At 44.3% G+C, this 22,059-nt stretch overlaps 1 protein-coding gene and 1 long non-coding RNA gene across 8 annotated transcripts in view; one reads left to right on the top strand and one right to left on the bottom strand.

The window, feature by feature from the left end:
• The window catches only part of foxp2 (forkhead box P2), a 104,577-nt gene that overhangs the window by 24,084 nt on the left and 58,434 nt on the right, over positions 1-22,059 (top strand). For 2 of the 7 annotated variants that reach the window (XM_028954583.1, XM_028954585.1), the window contains exon 4: positions 17,765-17,942. The exons of 1 other annotated variant lie outside the window; for it this stretch is intronic. In XM_028954583.1, coding sequence (XP_028810416.1) covers positions 17,775-17,942 — 168 coding nt within the window. In that variant the 5' untranslated portion in view covers positions 17,765-17,774. Of the gene's footprint in view, positions 1-8,014; positions 8,109-8,714; positions 8,785-8,910; positions 9,463-17,764; positions 17,943-22,059 lie in introns of those variants that run through there. 4 more of the 7 variants (XM_028954582.1, XM_028954581.1, XM_028954584.1 and 1 more) reach the window with 3 other exon arrangements.
• On the bottom strand, positions 6,901-8,698 carry LOC114764720 (uncharacterized). The gene is made up of 2 exons (XR_003742542.1): positions 8,430-8,698; positions 6,901-7,353 (listed from the first exon to the last, which is right to left on the bottom strand). It is a non-coding gene; the product is annotated as an uncharacterized LOC114764720 (long non-coding RNA).

Below are 22,059 nucleotides of genomic sequence, written 5' to 3'. Positions count from 1 at the left end.
ACGGGTGGCTTAAAACACTCACTTAAACTCATTCTTTTTTATCCAGACCCCAAATATAAGATTATTAAGTATTGTGCTTAAGTGGTTTAAAGAAATTAAATGGTGAGTGTAAATCAACGGTCAGCAAGATGAGAGCATGGTGAGGTTTTGGCATGGAACGGCCATAATGCAACTGTCCATAGATTCCCAAACATGAAGCATGTTTTCAGATAGGCTTTTAACTGAATACAAGTTGAGTTAACACCAAATTATAGACTATAGTTCTTTTCACTGGAAGCATCACGATGTTTCTACGTGGACCTGAAAGGGGATCAGTTTTGTTTGTTTTTTACTCTTGCCCTCTTTCCACGTAAATGCTTCCATTTTGACCTCCCTCTTTGTAATTTTGAATAAACAATTACAATTTGCATGCCGTCCTTGGGTTTAATGGCAGCCATTTGTGTTTAGTGGAATCACACATCCTGTCCTGTTTTCAGTGTCATCGCAGGAGGCTTTTTTGGCCCCTCAAATTACAGAACATGCGCGGCTTTTAAGGTAGCGAGAAACCAAACTGACAAGTGGTTCATTTCACTTTGCAAAGCTTTTTACCGAAACTTTAATAAGGGCCGGATTAGAAATTATAATGCGCTGTGCTTGTTTGCTAATGTGCTCTGATATAGCTGCCTGCCGTGGCTAAAATGCGCTGGGAACGTTATTGTGGCTACTTTATGAAAGAAGACAAATCAATTATGATTTTTGCTTTCAGTCCGTTTGTACATAGTCAAATGGAATTGCCTTGGTTTAAATTGGCATGAAAATGTATGTGTGTGTGTGTATATTTAGCTTTACATATTTGTTTATCTATATTTATAGATATGGTTGACTAATTGCATGTTTTTCAGTGAAATAATCTGGAATAAATAGACCCCAAGACACAGTAAAGGGGACGACAAAAAAATGTGCACGTCCAAACGCACATGGACACACTACCAGCGTTGCTCCCATGTTTGAGTGTGTTACTCTGTTTGAAAGTAAATGCGGCCTTAAAACTCCTTCACTGTCTTTCTGTAGGGATCGCGAATCGCTATCGTAATCGTGATTCGTGTTATTCATTGTGTTAAACAGGTTCAACGTTTTTAGAAATGAATTGCAACGATTAATGCATTCATTTTACCGTCGATATATATATATATATATATATTTTTAAAATTTTTTCCTCCTATTTCATCCTTACTGGTGATGGTTTACATTCACGAGTGCGCTTCAGCTCAGCGTATTGTTGCGTAGCGAGCAGATGCAGGTTTGGGACCACTCTGCGATCGTCATTACAAGGCTCAGCAATTGGCTTCCGATGAGACGAGAACGCGGCCCTCTTCAGGTGTTCCCCGGCCGGGCGTCATTGAGGCAACTTCCAGCGGGAAGTTTTGTCAAGTAGAAAAAAAAAAAGTACCTCCTTGAAAGAGTTAGAGCGGCTTTGAGTGAAATTGCGGCGCTGGAGATTACAAGAAGTATATCGTTTGGGGAATCTTCCGGAACGAAAAATTGGCACTTTTCCACACTGTCTTTGAGTGAGCGGGCGCACGCTTAACCACTCCAGAGGAACATGTGCCGTTTAGGGAGATATAAAGGGGGTAATTTTATTACCCGCTACATCTCACCCCCCCACCCCCCCACGCAAGCCATTTCATTTCTCCTTTTCAGCCGCCACAGGAGTCTTTATTTGATCCCATATTCCTGAGTTTAACTGCGTCCGACCAGCCGGGCCGCCGTTTATTTTCATTTGGAAAACACATTTTCTGTTCAAGAGCGGAAAGTCAGTGTACGCGTGTTTGTGTGTGTGTGTGTGTTTGATTTGGTGCTGGGCTCCGCTGCCAGAACTCTTTTGTTGAATTTGAATGTCTTCTTTAAGACCGCTTTGCACACTTTATGTCTGGAAATCCAAGCATTGGGCTCACCTCTCTTTGTCCATGGTGTGGTGGGAGGTTTGTTTGTGTGGGCGACTCCTTTGTGGTCTTGGGAATTGTCCAATGTTCTTCAAGAGGAGCTTTGTGCTCTTTGCTCTGGCTGTTGAAGTCTTGAATGAATTTTATAGTACAGTAGTCAGGTAGTTCTGATTATGTTCAGCGATGTAGATAGAGGAATTGGGGAACATTTAGTACCTTTCAAAAGTTTCAAGTTTCGAAATGTCCTTCTTTTCATATGCTCACTGCAAAAGGGAAGCTATATTGGCATTTATTTAAATAAGTGAACACAGTATTGTATTGGAACTCAAGACTTGTTGTGGTGCCTCTCTACACTCCATTTCTAAAGGATTGCTTTAAACAGTGACTGCATTTCAGGTGAATTAGGATGAATTAACCGTATTTTATTATTGTGTAGATCTGGTTGTGTGACGTGTGTGCATGTATGTGTGTTTGTGAGAGTTTGTTTCGTGACCCTTTGTCCTCCCCAACGGCCTCCAAGGTCTTTCCCCGCCTCCCCCCCCCATTCCCTCTCATTCTCTTCCTCTCCCCCTCTCTCTCTCTCTATTTATCTGTCTATCTGTCTGCCTCTCCCAGTCTGATGACAGCACAATGAAAACATTTTTGTGAAAAGTGCAGTTTCGCTGCCTGGAACTCCCACTTTCCTCAATACTTTCCTTTATTCTCTCTCGCATTCTCTCTCACTCACTCTCTCTCTCTCTGGGCACTGGTCCACGTAGTGAATTACCTCCAGATGTAATTCCTTTTCCCCGCCCTCACCGAATTAGTGGCTAGTAAAAATTAGGCTTAAATTAGCAGTGGCACGGCGAATGGTTAGGTTTGATATTTCCATATAATGAGTTTATTATTCTTTGGTGGGATGCCATTTTCCTATATTCACCCCTCTGCCTAATTGGTGTCTGCTCAAGTAGCGTTGAACTCCTGAGCCAAGGACGGCGGGGTGTGGTGACGTGACCGTATGCAGAGCTAAAGAGCTCAAGATAGATTCAGCCGCACGCTTGCCTGTGCATCGCGGCTGCCGTACAGCCTGGACTGCTTTAGCGTGCCGTTAGTATGAATGACTGGTTTACATTTGTCTGTTTGGCCTGTTTGCACGCTTGTTCCATGACTGTTCAAAGTCCCTAAACTCGCAAAACGGAACACAGCTGTGGTACTTGCCGCTTGTGCAGCGCTCTGCCTCACTTTTAAACTATTGCATTATGTTGGGCTGCGTTATTAATCGTGTATATGATTTCTGTTTCTACTCATGACTCACTTCAAAGGGATCAAGGTTGGTAGGTTTAAAACACTTATAAAATCTTCAAATCATATCTTATGTTTAAGAACTACCTAAAGTAACAGACATATCCTCACTGTTAGGTTAGAGTAAGTATAAATTGCTTGTTTGGTAACACCATTTGTGACCCATTCAGTACATTCATACCTTTGATCAGTGTCTTTCCTCACTTCAGAATCCAATACCAGCATCATGTCTCATTTGATGCCAGAGGCCAGAGAACCACCTTTTTTACATCTTTGTTTGCCACATAAGCGTCACCCCAAACTTTTTCGTTTTGTTATTGCCTGGAATTGGCACTTTTTTTAGTGGTCCAGGTTTAAATTGGATACCCTTCCTGCAGGTAGAATGATGGGCGGGGCCTCTCGTCATTTATGAGTAGCTACAGGGGATATCGACTGCATTTTACCTGGAGTTCTAAGTTTACGTCATGTGTTTTTTTTTTTAGCACATCAGTCGGATCTCATTTCTTTAAAAAAAAAAGAAAAATCACAGTTCTCATTCGTTCTCATGCTAGGCTCAGCCTCGAGGACAGCTGATATCCTGTTATTTTCCCCCAAATAGGAGGCTAATATAACTGGCAGCCTTTACAATATGATAATATCTCCCACGCAGGGAAGTTGTCTGTTGTAGCTGACGCTTTCATCTGCTCTCCAATCGGAGCCGTAATAGGTAAACTGCTGTGAGGTGTTCTTGCTTGTTTAAATTTACCCACACGGCAGAGGCTTTTGATTTCATCAACGGCATCTAATTCAAATATGCTTTTGAAGAACAAGCCCCACTTTTTTCTCCTTTTCTTCCTTTCTGTCATTCTTTGTTTCTTTTTTTTTTCCTTTTTTTTTAAAGGAGCTTCAGGAAAAATGAGCCAATTTAACCTAGAGTGTCTGTCGCTCTCGCTGCTGCCTTTTCTGTTTGAAGTACCCGGTCAGCTTGAACTGTCTGACTTCTGTCATTTCATCTCTCTTTTATTTTCTCTTTTGCTGAAACGTATACTCGAGTTCCACCCCCGTCTGCAACAAACACACACGCACGTGCACATACAACACACCTGGGTGGATGTGGAGATTCAGCACAGATATTGCTTACACAAAGAGAGGATGAGTGAATGAGAGCGGTGCATGAGTGTAAGGTAAAGAGTGTAGCGCTGTAACAAGAAGCAAGCGTCCAGAATATAGAATCGCTTGTCAATCCACCGATACTCTTACAGGTGCAACTTGCTCTCAATTTTCAATTTGCAAACATGAAAACATGATTTATTTTAGTGAAGGCTAAGAGTGGGGGAATGTTCCTGGCAATATACAATACCTGTGCAACTGTTGTGACCACTTTATGTTTTCCTATAAACAAATATAAGAAACGTGTCTATTAAATGAACCTTTTCTCAAATATATATATATATATAGGTTTGAATATATGTTTGAAATAAATGTTGCATTTGAATTAAGGTTTCAACACTAGCATTAAAAGGAAGAGCTTGGCTCCCAGTTGATATTGTTTTGCATTGGGACCCGCCCCCCCAGCGCAGGTTTATTTTCAATAGGAACTGGGAGGACCGGGCACTTCGACTCCCTCCCCGCCCTCGTGGGCCGCTTACTTGGGCTATTGATATTGAGTCGAGCAAACACTCACTTGGGGATGTCCTGTTGGGCTCGGGGCCAGGGCTTTCTCAACCAAGGCTCCCAAGCGTCGGAGACCCCCCCGAGGAAGGGCCATCGCTTCCTGCAAACACCAGGCCTACAGGGGGAAGCTCGGTTTTTAGCCTTGCCTTGCCGGACTATTGCACATCATCTCTTAATTAGTGGCCTTTCAAATAAATAAATAAATGTCTCCGTCGGCCACAGTTCATTTATTGGCTGATATACTGCCTTGTTTTCATGTGCGCCGAGTGCTTATTGCCGCTCACACCCGGGCGCAGGCGAGGGCTGTTACCGTGCAGATTAATGACAGATTAAAAACGTGTCCCTGCCTTGTTGTGATCACCTCTGCAATACCCGGCTCCCCACGTCCTGTGAAATATCGCGGCAAATATATTTGGACACTGTCATTATGTGCTACTTAATAGGAATTTCATTAGGCTACTGACTACACAGAGGCAAAAGAAGGAGGTTGCCATGGATACGCGGGTGCTTATGTACAGTATATTACAATGTTTAGTAATGGCTCTGATATATATGCACCTAATGGACCATTATGGGATGTAACACTGATCTGGGGTGAGAACGGTCATTAAAACTAAACATAGAAGTCAGATGGCAGTTTTGGGATTAAAGTGTGTGGCTCTGTGTGTGTGTGTTTTACACCAAAGATGATGCGTTTCTGGTGTGTTTAAGGCCCTTTGTTGAAATGTCACCTTCTCTTAACGATGCACAGAAATGCTAATATACACCGAACAAGCAGCTGGAAATGCGAGAGCTGGTGGGGCGTGGCCTTTTAGAGCGCCTTCAGACACGCCACAGAGAGGTGGCAGGACAGAAGGGTAAAATAAAGGGATGGAGGGAGAGATGGGGGTGTGATTTGAAGTGGATAAATCCCCCTGCCACCTCTCGACCAACCTTCCCCCGCCACAAAAACACACGCGTTGAGCAACACACGTAAACACACACTCACATGCACGCAGCGGACAGCTTTGATGACGACGGAAAATAAGCCTCTTCCATTGGCTGCTGTATTTTCCTTGATCAAGGTGATAAATTGCATGTCTGCCCGTCCATCTGTCTGTCTCTCCTTAACATAAATTAATTCTCTTTTTTCTTCTCTAATGGGTACCAAGGTTAAAGAGGCAGTGGGCAGTAGAAAGCACATAACATAAAGACTCTCTTCTAACGGGTGTGTACGGGTGTGTGCGTATGTGCGCGTGTGAGTGTGTGATGGGCCCTTGACGCTGTCTGCTGGCCTGGGGCAGTGTGCTTAGTGTCTGCTCTAATTGAAAATTAATAGTTAGAGGGGGTTGCTATGGAAATCATGCCTTTGCTCAGGGACACAATCCCACACCAGCACCACCAGCAGCAGAAGCATCATCATCACCAGCACCACCCACAGCCAACCAGCATCACCGACCGCGCGTTCACCCACGGGCCAGCCAACATTCCACTGGTCAGGACCACTGGTCTTCGCTGACCTTGGAAGAAGAGAGAGTTATGACAGTACTCTGCATTTGTTTTTGCCCATTTGTAATTTTCTGGGCTTTTTACATTTCATTTGAATTTTCATGACTTATAGCCTTGGCTAACGTTTGGACAACGTTTTTAATGACAAAAAAAAGCACTAAAAGCTGGTAGCTGCAGCTATTTTATGCTGCTCCTTTTCCACCTACTTGTTTAGTGATTATTAACCTCGGCTTGGAGAGTCGGAGGCAAAATGAAAAATAGGCCCCGGCGTGGGAATCTGCCGCGCTAATGATATCACGCAGTTAAAATATGCTCCAGTTGCGTTTTGCAGATAATGTCCTATTCAGAGGTTGCTTAATCATGCCGGCGCTGCGCCCCGTGCCGAGTTCAAGTGGGCTCTGCCCAAAGTTAACGGCAAGGACTTTTCCTGAATTAAAAAAAAAAAGCCTAGGGTGGGCGATTTCATGTGCAATTCAGAATCGGACACAGTACAATACATGCAATATGTTGCGTTTTTTAAATCTATAGTAGTATGAAGAAGTCACCACATCGTACATTCAGATATAAAAAAATATAACTTTACTGCAGACATTACATCATTTTTGGTGATTCAGCTTTAAAGGTTCTAGTAAACTATTATATAAAAAAATCAATATTGAGTATTGGGTTATTCATACATGATCACAAAATAAAAGTGCATTGATTCATGTTTTTCTTTCTGGGCCTGCTTGCGAATTTTGCCTCTCGACACCTTAAACGCCCCACCCTCCCCCCGCAACCCAGCGACTCGTGTTTCCAGCGGTGTTTGCGCAGACGAGCCGCGGTATTAAATCTCTTCGCGGGCCCATGTGGCGCTGCGAGCTGGTAGCAGATGGACCGGCTCTCCTGCATCTGTTCGGCGCAGGCCGGGCTTGGGACGCTTCTCCTGGGGGAGAGAGGGGAGGCTTTCTTCTTCCCTGTGAGTAGATTCCTGTCTGCCGGAGCAGCTAAGAAAAACATCTGTGGTATGCTGGGGTAAAAGAGAAAAGAAACGGGGGGGGGGGGGAATAGAAAGGAGGGGAAAAACAACAAATTGACAAATGCGCCAACAAAATACCATTAGCTGAAAATGTCCTCGTCTAGTTCTTTTTTTGGCAGTGTTTACCGTACAGTGACACTGAAGCGTCATAAACCAGGACTTGATTCATGTCTGTAAAGTTGCCTTTGAGAGGTTATCTGATGGATATTATAAGGGAAGATAATTATTATTAAATTATTATTAAATCATTATTAAATTATTTTTTATATATTTTTTTATATTATGCCGATGCTAAACCTTTTACAACATCTCCATGCACACCGGCCTTGGTGATCAGGCTGCATAAGTGAATTATGTTTATTTATTTGTTTGTTATTGTTTATTTACTTGTCCCGTGATTCGCGGCACGCCGAGCAAGCCGGCTGATTGGTTTGAACTGGCGGCGGCGAGGGGAGCGGGGAGCATGGTGCTTTGCGCATTGTGTAAATAGTTCTCTGATGATGGCCTTGACAGTGAGCGTCACCTAGTTTTTTCTCTCTCTCTCTCTCCCACCCTCCCACTCGCTCTCTCCCCCTCTCTCTCTCTCTCTCTCTCTCTCTCTCTCTCTCTCTCCGATGCTATTTCCAACCGGTGGCATTTTTTTCCCCCTCCTCATTTTTGATGCATGTTAACGCTTCGAGGCTTTTGAGAATATCTTCAAATGACTCTTCCTTTGGGGAGTGGATTTCTCTGCCGTAGCTTTAAAGGTAGGCTACTTTGCGCCTCTCTCTCTCTCTCCCTCTCTCTCTCTCTCTCTCTCTCTCACCCTGCACGGGGAACACAACTGTGCCATTTTGTGTGTGTTTTTTCAAATGAAGCATTGCTATGTTCTCCCGGTAAGGGTAGTTAGCCCAGTTAGATAAAAGTGGCAAATTGCCTTTTTTCTTGAACTTTTATGCTATTTAAAGAATAATAAAGAGCGAGAGAGAGAGAGAGAGAGACTCTGCACTTTGCCATTTTAAGATGAGAGGATGAGCGCTCTAATCTCATTCATACCCCACACGCACGAGAATAAAGAGCTAACGTACCTTTTCTCGTCCGTGCGACCGGCACGCTGCATCCCTGGTCCTGCTCCTGTGTGTGTTTGTGTGTGAGTGTGTAAGCATGTGTGTGTGTGTGTGTGTGTCTTGAGAAACGCTGCACAGAGTGTGGAATGGAATCGTGTGTGTAGTCTGATACTGGTCCGCGCGCTCACCCCCCCTCCTCCCTCCCTCTCTCTCTCTCTCTCTCTCTCTCGCTCGCTCTCGCTCACACACACACACACACACGCAGGAGTGGAGAGGAGCAGACGTGAGCTCCACCAGCTGGGAGACGGTGGAGCGAGGCTGCCAGAGGTTCAGTAGAGGAAAGCGCCCAAAGTCCTCCGCCGCTCCTTCAGCCGGCGTACGCGCTCTCTCTCTCTCTCTCTCTCTCTCTCTCCCTCCACACACAGCGGTCCCACACACACACACACACACACACACACACATCTATTTCTCAGTAATAATCTCTTCCGCTATTGCAGTAAAATGATACGTGGTGGCACTGGGGGGTCATTGTGATGCGTTTCGGTGACAGTGGCGGGCTACTTGTTTCCATCGTTTCCATTTCTGGAAACTTTTTCTTTTTCTTTTTGCGCTTTTTCCTCGTGTGGAGGTGCTGAGTAGGTGGGCCCCGTCTGCACGTCTGCCCGTGGCTCTGATGGTTACTTTTTCCAGTGCCGGGTGAGTAGAGGTGGGAAGCGGGTGAGGCGCTACAGTGTGCAGGGCGGCGTTCGGGGCAGCGGCGCTGCGTCTGTTTGTGATGCAAGCCTGTACAAACACGGGGCCGGCGATGACACAGATAGCGGCGCGCCTCTCTCTCCTCCTCCCACCACCCCCACTCCCCCCCATCGCCCTCCACCTCGCAACAACCACCTCCCCCCCACGCACACACCCCACCACCACCCCCACCACCACAACCACAACCGTGACACCCAGCCGCCTGCGCTCACCACAAACACCAACAGAAGACCCCTGTTGCCTCCTCGCCTGCGCTTCGCTCGCCCTGGTCAACTCCGGTCGTGACACCGCTCACCTGCAGGTAACCAACTTCCATCCGTCTTTTCACCCCTTCGTCCGCCTGTCTGTCTGTCTGTCTGTGTGGGGCTCTGGTACCCAGTGGCAGGCGCTGGTTGATTGACTCTGGTGCTCTCTCTCTCTCTCGCTCTCTCTCTCTCTCACACACACACTCTCTCTCTCTCTCTCTCGCTCGCTCTCTCTCTTTGTGCTCAGCCTGGCTTGATGGTCTGCATTAGACAGAGGGGTTAATTACTGCTCATAATGGCAGCCCTGATTACGGATGTGCTAGCGCCGTTGTGTGGTGTGTGTGAGAGTGAGAGAGTATGTGTGTGTGTGTGTGTGTGTGTGTGTGTGTGTGCTCAGGACTGTCTTTGCTCAGCTGCTTCTCAGGCTTTTATTTGAACGTCCTCGGCGTGTTTGGGATGCTGCACTCTGCGGTTTACAGCGCACTAATGGAGCAATCATTGATCATTAAAACCAAAAGGGTGAAACGAATGTTTCTGGCGGCGCGGCACCGTCTGTTGGTAATTAGATTTTAAAAAAGGAAAAGGGTGGCAGGCGGCTATTATTTTTCTTTAATAAGCTAATAAGGATAAAATATTAACGACTTGTAGATATCTCGTTTTTTTTATGTGACTCGGTTCCCTGTCCCTTTCATCTGCAGGAGTTCTGTAGGTGCTTCGGCAGCGACGGCAAACTTTATAGAGCCGCTCCCGGTCTGAGAGAGCGAGCGAAACTGAGAGAGAGAGGGAGGGAGACAGAGAGGGGTCAGTAAAATTATAACGGTGAAATGCTAATTATCTTTATCAAAGGCGGGCGGATAATTTGTTTACTTAAATATTCATGAGGGCAAAGAAGACATGGTATTGGGTTATTGTGGGCATATTATTAACATTTCATAGGGCTTTGTGCTGGAATGCAGAAGGTTTCTTCTTCATAATTTAATACCCTTATGCATAATGAGCTGTGTGATTAGTTCACGTGGAGAATTGGCACAACTCCATTCTGAGAGGAGATAATTTACATTGTTCTCCAGAGTCGGGAATATAATAGGTTCTTTAGTGCAATAAAATTAAATGCTACACATTTTTATATTTCGGCTTACAAACCCCCCCTGGCAATTTCCAGCTTTTTTTCCCCCTGAATACTCTCGACCTCTATTTCCTTGGAAAAAAAGATGAATTTAAAAAAAAAAATGTAGCTAAAACACATGTTTACTTACATGTTTTATTGAGAATGCACCCCGGCCAATTAACAGCGTTCATTAGCGGGAGACGGGTATTTGTTTTGAAAGTTTAACCAATCACTTTGTTATGCTAATTGTGATGTAATTTAATTTGAGTCCGGTAATGATGATGCCGCTATTATCCACATAAATGATGCAGTCGAGCAGAGGAAACTCATTTGCATGTGCTTGAAGGGAGAGAGTAAAGGGGGGGAGCGACAGAACGAAAAAATGAAAGAGAGAAAAGGAAAATAAAAAAAAAAAAGAGTAGAGGCGTCTCCAGTATCACTCCTGTTTTAATTTTCCACCTCTGCTCCCTCCTGCCCTTTGGGGGTCTTCCTGGGATGTAGCTGCCTATTGGTGATCAGCACTTTTATCTTTTTTTTTTTTTTTACTGTAAAGATGCCGCCTAACTGATTACAAGAACTGTCAGAGTCAAAATTAAATAATTGAAATTCGGCACTATTAAAAAATGCTAATTAGGTCAGAAAGGAAAAATGATTGATTCGCGTGTTTAATAATCTTCCGCCTGTGTTGTTTCGTGTAGAGACTTCGTGCGCAAAGACCTCCTGAAACATGGTCTTAGCGCACCACCTTTAAAATATATACATATATTTTAATGCGTCACTTTTGCAAGTGTTATCATTCCTTTTGTTGAGGAGAATTAGAAGTGGCTGTTCGGCCACTTCCAGCAAAGCCGCGGCTCCCGTTTCATTTTTTTAAATACATATTTCAGGCTCCCCCACCCCTTTCGCAGTTACCGGCTGCGTGCTCTGTGACTAAGCCGGTGTTAAAGACTGGCCATTATCTGTTTTGTCGAGGGTTAGACTTGGGTAATTTTCCTCTGGAAAGATTATTTTCTCCTGACCAATCTGCCCTGTTATGGGCCTAATTGGTTACATAAATCTTGTCTGGTATGAATGAGAAATGTTGCGGTGTTGTCAAGTGTAATCTTCACCCTTATTTACCAATTCATTAAGATCTATCGATGCAGGACTGGCGAGCGGGAATGACAACATAAATCAGACTCGGGGACATAATGACCCTAATCAGGCAGAAATAACTGGAAACGTCACAATGAGCTATGTCTCTGTAGCGCCGCGCCACGCGGACCCATCCCATCTGCCGGCACGCCGGTGGCGTTGGCAACCGTGGCTCCCGTCATTAACTCCTCTCTACCCCCCCCCATCCTTAACCTTCCCCAGGAAATAAGCGAAAGGACGGCGAGGTGTGGCTGTCTCTGTATGGCAGCCAGACTGTCCAAAAGCGTCCAGAATCGGGACCTTTTTGGGGTTTTTTTTTCTCGGGAAACTAGTCAGAACCACCACCCCCCTCCCTCCACCTTCTCCTGGTTCACCACTCGCTGGCTTTTGCAGGGAGTGATTGGAGCAGACATAATGGGGGGGAGCCCCCACTTCGCTCCAGGTTTTATAGGTCAATTATGCGTGATTAGGTGGGCCGAGTTAATTAAAGAAATTTAGCCCCAAAAAAACGGGAGAGCCCCGGCCTTGATGAGATTTCGTCACTGCCGACGCCCCCCCTCCTTCCCTCCCCTTGGAAGGGAGGCGTCTGATGACTGAATTTTTAATTACTGATGGGGAGAAGGCACTAACGATATAAAAGGAGCCGTGCGGCTGCGTCCGGAGTCGCTCTGCAGAGACGGCGGAGAGCGGGACGACTGCTCGCCGCTTTGGGATTATTATTATTATTATTTTATTTTTTTATTTTCTTTTAAAATTCTCTTCTTTTTCATGGCAGCATCACAGATGCCTCGTTGGGAAAAAAGGTGGAATAACGTTCCGGTCTGCAGCAGAGGGGCGAGCCCGAGCGTAGAACCTGTGTGCCTTTCCTGATGCCGACAGGAATTTGCTCTCACTTCACTGTAGGACGGCACAATATTTGACCACATATTTAATGCTTTCCAGACAAACTGGGAAAACTCACGCCCTACACAGCCGCCATGCAGCCTGGCTTTATATCCCTGTTTTATATCTGTTTTAACATTCTTTTATCACACTCCTCCTTCATTCTTTTTCTCTAAATAGAGCAGAATTTAGTTTATCTCTTCCTGTTGAATGGCTGGTGTCACGTAACCACCATTTATTGTCACTTAAAAAGATGAACTGAAATGCAAGTGGCGGGCTGGCGGAACGTGCCACAATCGTACAGCAGATAATGACTTTCAATTTATAATCTAGGAAAAAACAAATCTACTCTGATATTTCTTAGATCTTTTTCAAATCCTGTTTTCTTTTTCAAATCCCCTCTCCCCTGCTTCTTATTGTCCCTCTCAGTCTGTCTCCTTCAATAATCTCCTTCACTCGGAATCACTTTAAAAATCCACCACCGGAAAACAGAAAGAGCATAAAACGCAGGTCGGCGAAGGGGTCATTAAGGCGTTTTTATTATTTTTTCTCCCTTTTGGTCCCCTCAGCTCTGCCGGTGGCGGTGTTCTGTCGGCTTTTTTGACTCGCTGCCTCGCGCGAACGTGTGTGAAGTGAAGTGTTAGTGTGTTAGGTCCACACGGCGCCCCCTGATTGAATTACGGCAGCGCAGCCCTGGAACGCTGAGGCGCTGAATTAAAGTACAATAATAGTAACAATCATCATAAACAAAATGCGTCGAAATTTGCCATTATGAAATATAGCATTGAGGGCCCATCACTTCAATTTCAAGCCGGCATTCAAAATCTGGCATTTAGATTTATTAAGCAATCCCAACGATTAAATATTTAAGCACATCCCCTCTTGCCGCACTTCTTTATTTTGCATGAATTGTAACTTGGGGCGTTGATGAATTAATTTCACTGGAGCACAGAAATTTTGTGATTATTTTAAATGGTATCCATATCTTAACTCAATCGGGAGCAGGAGCGGCCCGACAGACTGTGAAATGTAATTTTTTTATATTATATTTCTTTTAAAAAAAAAAGTAAGAAAGAAAGAAGCCGTCCCCTCAACAATGTCACTTTTTCCAAGTAACCTGAGCGATGTGCTGACAATGAATAGAGTTTGTGGATCGCGGCGTCCCAGACACACTCACACCAGTCCTCCACTGGACTTTGGGGAGAAGGGTAGTATCTTAGTGAAAGGGCACTGAGAACGTGTGTGTGTGTGTGTGTGCGGTTACATCCATAGATGCCCCCCTCCTTCTGTTTTTCCCTCTTGTCTGTAGACTCCCTTGTAAAGTGATCCAGACAAATTGTCCCCTGCTTGAAAGATGGATGTGTTTCCAGAATGGGAGGGATTTTTTGAGCGCACTTTTTGTCCACGGATGACGAGGGAAGAACACCATCAACTAATGAGGCGGTGTCAGGAGGCTCTCAAAACAGTCCACCAAAAAAAAAAAAAAAAGGGGGGGGGGGGGGGGGGTGAAGGTCCTCACTCGCTCACACATGATGAGAGAGAGAGGGGTGTGCATTGGTTTATATGAAACATCTGGCCTGCCAGGCCCCCCCATCGCCAACACCAACCTACCAGCCCGCCTCCCACCCTCGGCTTCTCTCTCCCCAACACCTCCGGCCTCACGCCTCCACCCCAAAACAGGAGAGAAAAAAAGAATCTCCATTTTAGCCCCCTGAATGCGTTGTCGGGATTTTGTCTGGGATTTTTCAGCTGATGGAAAAGGCAGATTTGCACAGCGTCGCATTCGAGAGCAAACATTGACACAGCCGGGGAGGAACAGTGACGGAGTGCGCCACCGTGTTTAGGAAAAAAGAGAAGGGAGCAGAAAATCCGGACGAAAACGGCAGAAGAGTCGCTGTAAAGACGGGCAAATATTGTGCCTCTCCCCCAAACCGCTTCCAGCAGTGAGGTTTCCCATGCCGGCCAAACGCGGACCTCGTGGGTTTCACCCCCAGACGTTTAGCGGCGCTGCGGTGAACTGACAGTGGCAATGACTGTCATTGCGCTGATTCGGGTAATAAGCGGCCTTCCTCCGCGTTCTTTATTCGGTTATTATGGCTTTTGGGGTAAATGGCACAAAAGAAAGTAGAAGCTGCGTTTTTAACACCGGACAGTACCAATTTAGAGGACGTCAGAGACATCCTCGAGCGTCATTCACGGCTGAATTAACACACACACACACACACACACTAACAAAAGCACTAAAGGCGGCTCCACAGCAGGTAACCTTCTGCCCCAGTTGGTTTTTACGGCGAGGCCCGGCTGGTACGGCGGCAGTGCGGCGGCCCTCGGGGTCAGTCTGCAGGCAGAGAGACCTGCGAGGGGCAGAGACGGGAGACGCGCACGCCGTAACTGTCCATCTCTCCCCGGGAGGGTGGCGGCGCGGGCGGGCGGGCGGGCGCGGCGCGCTCTTCTCGCCCGTGAAAATGAACGCGGTGAGGGAGTGTTCCTAATTGACATTGTAATTGGCAGATTTGAATGCTGCCTTTAGATGGCTAATTAATTTATCTCACCGCTGTCATTAAGGTTAAAGCACCATCTGATCTCACGGAATACACTTTGCATACATCTGCATGGTGATTATTTTTTCATTTATACGCCCAGAACCAGATCCGCTCCTCCCAAAATGGCAGAATTTCGGCATATTATTCATAATAAGCCATTTGGTCACTCTGCTCCACGATGGTTAATGTTTCGTAATATTTGGAGCTATTTACACGTTTTATTTGCTGTCCAGCTACAGTTTCGAATTTTGGGGTAAATGATTAGTCCCCGCCATTTAAACCCTCTTCACCTTCATCGCTGTCGACCGCAACCTTTGCGCTTCCCACAGCAGCGCCGCGTTAAGAAATGCTCCTTTAGCTATTTCATAAAAACCCAGTAGCGGCAATCAGACCAGCTTTCTCTGAATATTTAAAAAAAAAAATGGGAGGGGGGGTGCATGTAAAATTTATGCCTAATTTGAATACTTATTAGCCTCCCTGATCTGGGCACCGGCTTTTGTGTTGTTTTTTTTTTTTTTTTTTTAGCTGAGATTCATCAGTCTCTCTGTGTCTTTCCATGCACTTTCTTTTTCTCTCTGTCTCTCGCTCTTTTTTTTTTTCTTCCTTAAACACAGGAGATGTTTGTTCATAAGCACGTCTTGTTCTCCTCTTATTTGCTGTGGCCTGAGCAGCTGTCACCCTCTGTGTGTAACTTGAAGATCTGTTTGTTCTGCCGCGGCTTCTTGTTTAGTCTCTGCTGCTGGACAGCATCTCCCCTCCTCCTCCTCCTCCTCAAAAAAAAAAAAAAAAAAAAAAGAGAGAGAGACAGTAGCCCTGCTTTTGCAGCACTTGCCCTTCATCACAGCCCAAAAAAAGAAAAGCAAAGAAAAAAAAAAACAGAAGAAGAGAAGTAAAAAAGAATAAGGCAGCTGCTACAGTGACATTTGCTGCTGTGCAGGGTGTTTTTTGGTTTTTTGTTTTTTTTTTTTGGTTATCTGGGGATATTTTGTCAGGGCTACAGCGTGCTCCCCTTTCAAAGCCTCTCGCTAATTACTCATCCGTTAAAGGTGACGGGGGGAGAGCGAGAGAGGGATGGAGATGAAAAAAAAAAAAAAAAGACGTCTAATCCGAAAAGGGCTGAATGGCCGTTCGGAGTAAGTAATTGAAATAATGGTGAAATTTAAATTCCTCTTCACTTTTAAAGGGGATTAGAAATATTGTCATAAGATGCCATTTTTTTCTGACAGATTTCTTTTCAGTGCATTTTTTTTTTTCATTTTGAATAAGAGACATTTTAAGAATCGTTTTCTGTGGCAGAGGATGGGGGGAAGAAAAGGGAGGCAAGCGAATTAAGAAAATAAAAAATATATACCACTAATAATGGAAATGGCACGTGGACGGCGAGGAGAGGTACGGACGGGAAAAAAGGCACTTTTGAGGGTATTAGCCATGCGGCCCACACCTCGAATTGCATTTATTGGGTCAGAGTGGTTGTTTAATGTATTGCAAGGATCCACACAGATCTTAGCAGGGCACCTCATTGCCGTGGTGAATGCAGAGAGCATTTATGCAGGGGGGGGGGGGTGAATTGATAAAACATTTATTACCAGAGAGGAGATAAAATGCATAATTTATGCTGTTTTTAGCACAATCATTAGTGATATTTGTGATAGATTTTTCCGTCCCCCTCCTGTCTTTTTCAGGTCTAATAGAAGCTAGTTAAATTAATGTAATATCTTTCATTTATTTGCTGGTGTTAAAATGAAGGCTCATGTTGAATCCCGGCAGTGTGGTTTGATTGCCGTACACGGACCGGAGTTTAATTGTGCTTGGTGGAGGAAGTGTGTGCATGTTTTAAATGTCAGGAAAATAAATGAATATTTGTGACATTGATTAAAACAAAAGGAGAGGGGAGTAGCGGCCAATATGTGACATATGAGGGATTTTTCTGGTGGGTTTTTTTTTTTTTCTTTCTCTTTTCTTCATTTTCCCTTTTAGACGCCTCCCAGGCAAATTTTATTTCGCCACAGCAAAGGGAGGGCCCCATTATATCGTTTATCACCGGGTTATACCATGTGATTTAACCCCCGCCCAACGCACACTCACTCACGCACACACCTCCTCCTGTACCAAATTTTAATTTTGCATGATTAGCTGTGCGTCATTAAGCAACTTCATTCAGTTGAGACAGTGGCATAAAAAGCTTGACAGAATCAAGACGGTTGAATATTTTAGGAGAGCACCCGCAGACCGAATCGTGTCGGAACGGTGGACTATTCGCACGGTGTTTTAAAGAATATGTATATTTTTTTTTTATTTCGGTCATACCTTTTTTTTAGATATATGCATATATATATATATATATATATATATATATATATATATATATATATATATATATATATATACAAAAATGAAATGTGAAAAATGTAGAAGCAGCATGTGACAGGGTGTCCTGAAACATCCGTAAAATGCTGTAAGAGAAAAAAAAATAAGGCGACGTGCATCTTTTTGTATTGCTTCATTTACACAATGAATGCATAATTTCTCTTGCATCACCCACCTCCCCCAACAAATGCTTTAAATTGCAAAGAGGCGCCTGGTTTGATAATGAAAGCGTTAAAAAAAAAAAGAAACAGAAGAAAAGAATAGATTTAGAAAAAAGGGGGGCTGTAACCAGAACCTTAATTGGTACCTCTTAATCACTTCTAGGTTTTAAGTCATGATGCAAGAGTCGGCCACAGAGACAATAAGCAACAGTTCAATGAGTCAAAATGGAATGAGCAGCCTAAGCAACCAATTAGATGCTGGCAGCCGCGATGGAAGATCAAGCGGCGACGCAGGCAGCGAAGTAAGCCCAGTCGAGCTGCTGCATCTCCAACAACAGCAGGTAAGTTGTGTTTCTCCCCCGTCTCGCCGTGCACGCTGCAGTCTGGGGCTCAGGGAGGCAAGGATTTTTACCAACACCCCTCCACCAGGCAGGAGCAGGACAGGGATAGAGAGTAGGACTTTTTTTTTTTTTTTTTTTGCAATTTCACGTGTTTTTAGCTGTTTGTTTTTTTTGCATTCTGTTGTTGTTGTCGTTGTTTTTGTATTTTGGGTCAGTTGTGGGTTTTTTAGGGGTTTTTTTGGTGCCATTCAGGCTTTTGTTTTGCTGGATTGAGGCTTTCGTGAGGTTTGGCTGGGGTGTTTTTTTTTCTTTTTTTAATTGTTAATATTTGTGCATGTGCGGTGAGCGCACCACAGCTGAGGCCATGTGCGGTGTGTGTGTGTGTGTGTGTGTGTGTGAGGAGGGGAAGAGCGAGTGTCTCAGAGCCGGCTTGTGCTATGCTGGGAGCGTCAGGTCCCTCGTCCACCACTAGAGGGCCTGCTAACACGATGCATAAAAACCGGCCTCAATGCCATAATTGCAGCAAGGCAAAGCTTCCAGCGGCAGTTTGTTTGTTTGCTTGTTTTATTTTATTAATATTTTTGGAGACGCCGAGGGAGGACGGTCTGAGTTTTCAGACCTGTGTGAAGTGTGTCGGCTGAGATAAAGACACAATGGCTGCAGTGGTGAGTGCTTTGCGTGTGGTTTTATTGAACATATGAAGTGTTCTGTGGGATTATTGATTTGTGTGCCACTCTACTGAGGAGTTATGATTTCAAACCGTTGTGGGATTTTTTGGGATGTGTGTGTGGAGGGTTACAATGTTTTTGGTGTTACTGTACTTTCTGACTTGCTTGAGCGGAGGGATGAAATGATGGTCTCAGCACAAAACTATTAAAAATAAGTTTTCTAGGAAGGTGCATGTGCATGTGGGTCTGCTTTGTATTTATAGCTATATATTTATATCTTGTTGGCCCAAATGTCCTCACAAAAAGGATTTTTTTTTTCAGCATAAAACACATTTTGTATTATAAAATAGTTCATTAAAAATGAGCCAATACTGTGTTGCAGATGTAGATTTAGAGACAGTGCTTTTCTAAAAGTATATTACATATTTATAATATAAAAGCTACATATTTATTACTCTCAGTTCTCACCAATGTGTGTGTGTCTGTGTGTGTGTGTGTGTGTTTTTTTCTATGTAAATCCACAGAAGAATTGACGCATTGGGGTTTTTTCAGCTTGCAGTAATTGTGTTCATCTTGGGATTTAGATGTTCCTGTAGGATATATGCAACTTTGTGTACAAATGCATGTGAGGATTGAGAACATTTGGAGATTGTGTGTGTGTGTGTGTTAGTTCGCAATATGAATGTATTTATGTGTAGAGACTGGTAGAGGCAGCTGATGCCCTTTAGTTAGTCCAGCTCAGCGTAGCAGAATGAAGAGTGTCCTGCAGGTCTGTTTGGACTGTGTCGCTCGCTCATATAAACACACGCACACACGCACGCACACACACACACACATACACACGGGCCTGTGTCAGCCCGGGCCCTGACACCACCCGCGCTGCTCCAGCTGGTGATTACAGCAGCATCGCCACACCGTCAAGTTCACCCTTCCATTCATCACAGGCGGCCGGCCGCTCCACCCCACAGCTGCCTGATTGGGGTCAACTCTCTCCCTCTCTCATTATTCTTCTGTCTTTCAACCTGCTGCACACACGTGTGTGTATGTGGGAGGGGGTGTTTAGTTTTTATGGCGTGTGTGTACACCCTACCATGAGAACTGCTGCCTCAGGTGTGTTTATTGTGGAGCGTTGGGGACTTCGGACTTCTTCTTCTTTCATAAGTTGTGTTATTTCATTTTAATTATTTATAAGGACAATGTAGTAGAAAAAAAAATCACAGTTAAATGTGCATATATTCCGCATTTGTTTGTGTGAATAAAAATAAATATTGTCATTATTATTGTATTAGGTGCTAATTGATCACATTTCTGTGGTGTGTTGTGCTAGATGTGTGTAAGTAAGCCAGACGTTGAAAAAGTGGAGGAAAAGGTGGCGTAAGCATAAAGATCCTAGTTAAGCAGTGCAGTGAGACGCGCGGTGAAACGGCTGTGCAGGAAGTGACACGTCTCCCCTCATATAGAGCCCTCTTCTGTCTGCACCCAGACAGACACAATGAAATAAGAGGTCCAGCTAACAGGCCTCGAGAGGCTTTTTAAACAGGGCCCTGTGCTGTTAACTTCACACACTTCCTGCTCGCAGCACACACACACACTCGCAACACTCTCTCTCATTCTCCCTCATCACACATCTGAACGAGAGGAGGGTGCGATGGAGGGAGAATACCTACACCTTTAATCACTAGACGGGGTCTTTTCAGGGGTGCACTGGGTTGTAATTGTTACACTATGTGTGAGTTTGTGTGTGTGTGTGTGTGTTGTACAGATTATGGTAAATGGTTAGTGAACAGTTGGAATTTGCAGCACACCTCCTGATTAATTTACAATTCCATCATTAACACAAAGACTTTATTTTATATTATTTGTTATAGAGACAGGGAGATAAAAAATACTGCTATGCCATCTGTTTGAAACATTTACATTTGTAAATTTATCTGATACTTTTATCTGACTGTGCTGCTCTCTGGCATGAGGGGAGTCGCAGGATCTGTAAACTGGGGCTTAAACCCATGAAATTGTGGGTCAGTTACTTGACCAGTACCCAAGCACCCATCACATACACGCATACACACCCTAACCCCACAAATCATGTTCTCTCATAATTAGTGCCCTCGCCTCTTGGTTTATGGTGGATCGTTATAGGCTGCAAACCACCAAGCACATTTGTTTTTTTGGTGCCAATGGAAAACCAGATGTCTTCTAATTCACTTGTTTGATTTCACAGTGTCTAGGACATCATTAGTCAAAGTGAAAAAAGTGTTTTGTAGCTTTTCACAATATGTATAGTTTTAGATGCTTCATATTTGGTTCCATAAAAACATCCCTCTTGGAAGTACAGAATCCTAAAATCCTAAGTTTGATAATATTCTATAATAGGCTATAGCATACAGACTGTGCTGAATATACACTGTAATATATGGTAATAATAATGCAGTGCGCGTGCCTTTTAGCATTGATCTCCGGATCTATAGCACAATGTAGCTTAATGAGGCTGTTAGTTGATTGGAGGGTGTCATGATCCCTCGTCTTTTGTCTTGCAAGGATGTCTTGATGACCTGCACAGTATCATGGCCGATTTCTTTGTTGTAAATATGTGTGCCTTCTTTTGTAGGAGATCTTTTTTTTAACGGAAGCCAACCGGGTCTTGACGGAGGTGATGTTACGTCTCCCAAACAGACTGTTGTTCTTCAGAGAATAAATCAATCTAATTTGTTCAGATGTATGTTGAAATATAAATGTATATATATGGTAAAAAAGTGTTTTTTCTCAATAGTTGAGTTTGTGTTGCTTCATAGAAATACTTTGTCCAGATGCCGGGGACAAGGTGCCTTTTCTGCGCTCCCAGGATGATTGTTAGTGCACAGCGACTGTAAGCCACCAGCCCCACTGTAAAAGTGACAGCAATTAACCCGACTTTTTAGCTTGAGGAGAATGTAAGACGAGATATATGACAGCCAATGTCAGGCATTTTCTCCCCTTCTCGGGGGTTTAAGAGCAAATGAAATTCGGAGCAAATGAAAATCGCAACAAAAAAGAAAGCCATTGGGGAGGAGGCTGCCTGCAAATGAAGTGACAGAGTCAGACTCTGAGATTTCACATCGACGTGCCTCATTTATTTATTTCTTTATTTATTCCATGTAGAAAAAAGGAAAGAATAAGAGAAAGCTATGGTGATTGTTTTAATGCACGAAGGCAAGATTTTTTGTTCTTAATCTCTGCATTAAAAATAATTTTTTAAAAAAAACGAACGTATTGGGGACTGGATTGAAGCCGAGCCCTAATAAGAGGAAACCTCCGCAGCGCGGCACCACCCTGCAGACACAGTTGGCTCGCGCTGTTGTATCAGGTGTTGCGGCGGCCGTCCTGCGGGAGTTTTAATGACTGTCATTTAGGCGAGGGCCTGTGTTGAGGCGGTACACAACAGCTTGTCATGCCTTTGTTTTCCTCCTCTG

This window comes from Denticeps clupeoides, chromosome 15 (assembly GCF_900700375.1).
Source record: "Denticeps clupeoides chromosome 15, fDenClu1.1, whole genome shotgun sequence".
In the NCBI taxonomy this organism is placed as follows: Eukaryota; Metazoa; Chordata; class Actinopteri; order Clupeiformes; family Denticipitidae; genus Denticeps; species Denticeps clupeoides.
Note: the sequence above shows the minus strand (reverse complement) of the source record. Positions and strands in the feature narration are given on the sequence as shown.